At 47.4% G+C, this 6,400-nt stretch overlaps 1 protein-coding gene across 1 annotated transcript in view; it reads right to left on the reverse strand.

Annotated features, from left to right (window-relative positions):
- Window positions 1-6,400, reverse strand: part of TRAPPC9 (trafficking protein particle complex subunit 9) — a 618,989-nt gene that overhangs the window by 533,187 nt on the left and 79,402 nt on the right. Inside the window, exon 9 of the mRNA XM_004387359.3 lies at window positions 2,277-2,420. Within this exon, the coding sequence (XP_004387416.1) occupies window positions 2,277-2,420 (144 nt within the window). The remainder of the gene's footprint in view (window positions 1-2,276; window positions 2,421-6,400) is intronic.

The raw sequence follows: 6,400 nt of genomic DNA on the forward strand, positions 1-6,400 counted from the left end.
TATGTAGAAATTTTTGAAATGGTGTATCTTTGGCTATGTGTATTTTCACCAAAAAAAAAAAAAAAGGTTGAGAATTTAGAGGGTTAATATGTTGTGGGGTTGTTAACTAATGTCATAAAACAACATGTGTACTACTGTTTCATGAGAAACTATTTGTTCTGTAAGCCTTCACCTGAAGCACAATAAAATATAAAAAAAAAAAGAAATGTTTCTAATGGCCTTGCTAAGACCATATGCCACAACCGATACATCACTTCCACAGTATTTTAAACTTAAATACTTTATATGTTAGAAGAGCCTTCAATACAACCTGTTATAAAACATCTAATGACTCAAAAATATGGCATACAGATCATCCTTTTTGAAAGATCATGAGGAATAAGAACAACAATCCCACGATAACTTGAGAAGTAGACGAATCTGAAAATACACGCAGCCTCCGAAAGAAAGGTGGGGCAAGCAGGAGCGAGAGGGAAGAAGGCTGTCAGACAGCCAGCTAGCGCTCCTACTGTTTTTACTGTGACAGAGCCTGTGTGCCAGCGGCCACACAGACGCCGAGTCTCAGTCCCTCCAGGAAGGGCAGGGAGACGGAGAAGCACGCATCTGCTTTTACTCACAGGCACTTGGGCCTTTTTGCAAATCGTCAATGAATGCTGTTGACAAAAAGGGAGGGAAAAGTCAAAAAATCCCCGAGCGTCCGAATGCGCGTGTCTACTCTGTGATGAGGCGCTTTCGTCACCACACGGACACAAGTGCAGACGTGAGGGGCTGTCGCGGCGCTCACCTCCTCGCTGCCTTGTGAAGACAGACGAAGCCCGGATGGCCGGCAGGGAGAAGGCCAGGCTCGCCAGAGGGGACGGGGTCATACCGGTTACACACCCACACCCACGTTCATACATTTAACAAACACTAAATTCCTCCTATGGCCTGTGTAAACTGAAGGCACCCACAGGTGGAGACATGACCTATGCCCTTGAAAAATACAAAATCCAACAGAACAACAAAAATATAGAGACACTGACAGATAGACATACAGGCAGACAGACAGACAGGTGTTCCTTGGATTACAAGAAAAATGTGCTTTTGAAAAATGCCTAAAAACCCAAGTCCGAAGCAACTGTCCCATAAGCAGCCAGAACCGAAGCAGGGCTGGAAGGACTCCCACCACACTGGGGGCCCTGGCATGCTGTCACTCTGTCTTTAGAGTACAGGTTCAGCGCCTGCCCCACAAAGTACAGCGCCAGCGGCTGGAGGAGCAGCTGACCAAGCACAGGAGCAGAGGTTCTAAAGGGAAGACAGGCACTGGCCGACAAAACACGCAACTGATTGGTTACTTAAGGATACCCTGGTAAGTGCAGGAAGGAGGTGGACAAACAGGAGTCCCGCTTGCTTGCTCGGCTGGGGACTCGTAAGAGGCTCTCAAGAAGGGGAGACCTGGAGAAGTAGCAGAGACGTGGAGGAGTAGCAGAGACGTGGAGGAGTAGCAGAGACGTGGAGGAGTAGCATAGTGAAGGGGAGCACGCGGTGGGGCGGGAGACGTGTCTGAGAGAGCGGCCCGAGGCAGGTGCCGAGGCAGCAGAGGGAGTGTGCAGCGCGGGGAACGATGCTGCGTGGTCACCACAACCTGTGCTTGTGTGACACTGTGCACATTTAGGCACCAGGGATGTGGGGGGCCTGGGAGCAAGAGAGAATGGGCCATGACAAAGGGGGAGAGGGACACGTGGCACGGATCAGGGACGACACCCGGTTTCTAGGCCAGGCGCCAGCAGAGCACCATCCACGCAGACCAGTGCTGTGCCGGCACCGCCCCTTGGCAGTTGCTGGGTCGGGGAGGCCCCAGAAATCCCAGGCGAGAGGCGGGGGGCAGGGGAACAGCACCCTCAGGGAGCTTGGGGAGCACTATTTACCAAGCAAAAAGCAAAATACTGTAGGCGACCATGCCTGTGCCAGAGCAGAGCACTTGCCGGGCCTCAGATAACAAATCAGCCAGAGAACTGGGCCCATCCGTTCCTTCTCCCTGGAAAGAGACTCTGAAGTACAAACTATCCATCCAGCCCACTCAGATGCTGACCCTGCCGCTCAGGCGCTGAGCTTTGCAGGGAGCATGAAGACAAAGGCAATTCAACTGCAGTGCTGAAGGCAACGGGCACCAAGAACAAAGCCACCACTCGCTGGGGACACCATCGGAGCAGGGACTCACCTGGGTCACCAAGAGTCCTAAGAGAAAACGTCAGGCCTCCACACTAAGAAGAACACAACAACCCCAGTTCACTCACCCTGATCTGATAGGAAGTCCATCATCGTCTGCAAGAGGAAGGACAGGTGCCTGACGGACAGGGCAGGATTCCCCATTCTCCGGGAGGCGTAGACGAGCTCGTGGAGCAGGCGCATCTGCACGGCGGCCCAGCCCCTGTGTGTGCCTGCAGAGAAAGGGACAGACACAGTGACAAGGCTTCAGAGGGCACAAAGGCAACACAACAGGAAGTAAAGTGAGTCTTTTCTAGAAATGCATTTCATGTAATGTGCAAAACCTGGCAGTTTCAAAACAAATGCCCCCCTCAACTACCAAACTCAAAGGGCAACAAAAAACATGTTCCCTGAAATGGAATGTGTGGCTAGTTGCCTCCAACAACTGCCACCTTTGCCACGAGACCAGAACTGGATGGTGCCCAGCTACCATTACTGAACATTTTGATCAAAGCTTCTACAGAACAATTCTGATCAAAAGGGGGGAAATACAGAACAGAATTTTAAATTATCATGGATTCCAGACTTTCTGGCACCATGGAGAGTGGATGAAGCCCTGAAACTATTGCCCTGAGTGAATCTTTAAACCTGAAACCAAAAATATCCCCTGAAGTCTTCTTAAAACCAAACAATAGTTTAGCTTAACTAGTAAAGAATGTCTGCCTTGAGCATTATGCTCTTTTAAGAACCATCTATAAGGGATCAAATTGACAACAGCAACTCGAAAGATTAGATAGAACTTTAGGGGGCAGTGAGTTTATGTTAATGGGGGAGGAACAACTCAGAAAAAGAGAGTGAGAATGGTTGCACAACTTGAAGAATGTGATCAGTGTCACTGAACTGTACACGAAGAAACTGTTGACCTGGCGTGTGTTCTGCTGTGTATATTCTCAACAGCAACAAAAATAACATAAATTATTTTTTTAAAAAAATTTCCCGTGTTTACTTATTGTGGAAAAGAACTCTAAAGTGGCATATTTTCTCACACATTAAAAGTATGTTTTATATTATCCTTCCTTCTGCAAAAGCACAATTTCAAATATAACCCACTTTGAAATAATTATAATAAGCTGAGAACAAGAGATTACATTTTTAATGGCATGCATTTGGGTTGTAGGCATATATCCTGTTTTCAGAATCTTGTGGCGGGGAGGGTGTGGTGATACTGGAGGGGCCTTTGTTGTCAACAACCAGAGACGTTAAATTTTACAGTTCAATATTTCTCTGAAGTATAAGAAAAATGTAGAAAAGAAGAGAGGTGAATTGCGGGGTGGGGGAGAGGTTATCAATGGGCTTCTGTGGCTAACTAAAACCCAAACCCACTGCTGTTGAGTCGATTCTGACTCATAGCGACCCTATAGGACAGAGAGGAATTGCCCTATACGGTTTCCAAGGAGCGGTTGGTGGATTCGAACTGCCAACTTTTTGGTTAGCAGCTGTAGCTCTTAACCACTGTGCCAACACGGTTTCCCCAAAATCATCCAGCGTTGATGGGGCAATCAGTGGCACAGCCAATTGAAAAGTGTCTCGTGAAGTTCACAGAATCTTAGAGTTGCTTATTCTGTTTCCCTTTTGGCAACAATGACCATTTTTAAATGTTTTCCACCTTCAAATCCCTCATGAAGAAGGCGTGGTAACAGAATTCCAAAGCAAACAAGTCACACAAGCTTGTGTGTTCAGAGGCCTTAGCGGCTTGGTGGGAAAGTTGGAAAAAAAGATTAAGGATCGGTGTCCCACTCGCCTGAGGTCTGATTCAGAGACTTCCTGACTCAAGGCCACCTTCCCCACCCACCCGAATTCTTTCACCGGAGGGTGCTCCGAGGTCAGCCTCCCGTCTCCACTCAGGTGGATCCCACATCAGCAGACGGGCAGAATCTTCTCAGAGGCTTTTTAAAGTACCGAGGGCACCACACCCACCACAAGATTCTGATTTCAGTACATCTGGGCTGAGGTCAGAAAATGGGAGTTTGTAAAGCCCCAACTGACTCTCATTATCAGTCAGACTTAATCCTTAAACCAAAACTACCCCCTAAAGTCTTCTTAAAACCAAACAATAGTTTAGCTTAATTAGCAAAGAATGTCTGCCTTGAGTATTGTGCTCTTTTAAAAAATTATCTACTGCATATGGGATCAAACTGACAACAGCAACCCAAAAGATTAGACAGGTAATCCATGGGGCAGTGACTTCATGTTAAGGAGCCCTGGTGGCACAGCTGTTAAGCGCTTGGCTGCCAACCAAAACGTTGGCAGTTTGAACCCACCAGCCACTCAGTGGGAGAACGATGTGGCAGTTGGCTTCCGTAAAGACTTACAGCCTTGGGAGCCCCGTGGGGCAGTTCTACTCAGTCCCATAGTGTCCCTATGAGTCGGCATCCACTCAGCGGCAAGGGGTTTGGTTTGGGAGTTTATGTTAACAGGGGAGGAACAGTTCGGAAAAGAATGGTTGTACAACTGGGAGAACGTAATCAATGTTACTGAATTGCACAGGTAGAAACTGTTGAACTGGTATGTTCTGCTGTGTATATTTTCAACAACAACAAAATAAAACTAATTATCTTTTTTAAAAACACACATAACAGGTGATCTTCCTTTTTCTACCGTAACCTCTGCAAGTTTTACCTACTAGTACTCTAAGTAGGAGGGAGCAATCCCTGGAGAAGGACATCAGCAAAAAACAGGAAGATCTTCAACAAGATGGACTATACCGTGGCTGCAACAATGGGCTCAACTATAAAAACGATTGTGAGGATGGCACAGGACCGGGCAGCGTTTCATTCTGTTGTACGTAGGGTCGCTATGAGTCGGAACTGACTTGACGGCACCTAACAACAACTCTAAGACCCCACTTAGGGGTCCCTCTTCTCGTCATCCTTACTGGCCTCCTCTCTCGCCACCCACCCCGTGGAGGGGACCAGTCCCTTGTCTGTGCTTCGACTGTCTCCTGCACATACTTCCACCCAGAGGAGCGGCCTGGCAGGTACAGTGAGGCACCTGAAGGCCTGACATTGTTTTCTCCCTCGGGAGCAGACTGTGTTCGGGTCGCCCAAGTGTCCTTGTGGCTAGCATGGCACCCGGCACACGGCTGATACTTGATAAGCATGTGAGAGAAAGCTGAAAGCCTGTGCAAAGAAAGCTCCCTGCTTTTTAGAGACGCAGGCTTAAGCAAGTAGGAGTGAAGTGACATGGTGTCTGGGATTTGCGGTAAAATACTTAAAGAAAGAGGGGATAAAAGAAACAGAGACAGCAAATGTGGCCAAATTTCATCCAGGTGATGGGCTCGTTGTACTATTCTCTCTACTTGTATGCATATTTAGAACACATTTTAAAAATTCTTTGAGTTGACCAAACATTAAAAACAACAACAGCAACACTACTTTAGATCCCAGTAGCTTATCCTCCGGAGCCCTGGTGGCACAGTGGTTAAGAGCTCGGCTACTAACCAGGAGCTCAGCAGTCCGTAATCCATCAGCCGCTCCTTGGAAGCCCTATGGGGCAGTTCTACTCTGTCCTATAGGGTCGCTATGAGTCGGAATTAACTCAATGGCATTGGGTTTCGGGTGGGTTTCCGGTTTTTTGGATTTCCGGTTTATCGGAGCTTATCCTCCAGAAATCTTTTTGAGGTAAAACGGCGATGCTTTTCACACAACAACTGCAGTAAAGGGGACAAAAATGAGTCCTTGCAATGTTTCCACATTGTCCAAGAACACAAAGGCCAAATGCCAACACAAAAAAAAAAGAGGTTTAAAAAAGATCCAGAAGCACCATGCTTTCAGGGGACATCTAGATCAATTGGCATAACAAAGTTTATTGAGAAAATGTTCTGCATCCTACTTTGGTGAGTGGCATCTGGGGTCTTAAAAGCTTTCAAGCAGCCATCTAAGATGTATCAATTGGTCCCAACCACCTGGAGTAAAGGAGAATGAAGAACACCAAAGACACAAGGAAAGGATTAGCCCAAGAAACAGAAAGGGCCACATAAACCAGAGACTTCATCAGCCTGAGACCGGAAGAACTAGATGGTGCCTGGCTACCACCAATGACCACTCTGACAGGGAACACAGCAGAGAGTCCCTGATGGAGCAGGAGAAAGGTGGGGTGCAGAACTCAAATTCTAGTAAGAAGACCAGACTTAATGGTCTGACTGAGACTGGAG

The sequence above is a fragment of the Trichechus manatus genome, unplaced genomic scaffold (assembly GCF_000243295.1).
Source record: "Trichechus manatus latirostris isolate Lorelei unplaced genomic scaffold, TriManLat1.0 scaffold00185, whole genome shotgun sequence".
Classification (NCBI taxonomy): domain Eukaryota; kingdom Metazoa; phylum Chordata; class Mammalia; order Sirenia; family Trichechidae; genus Trichechus; species Trichechus manatus.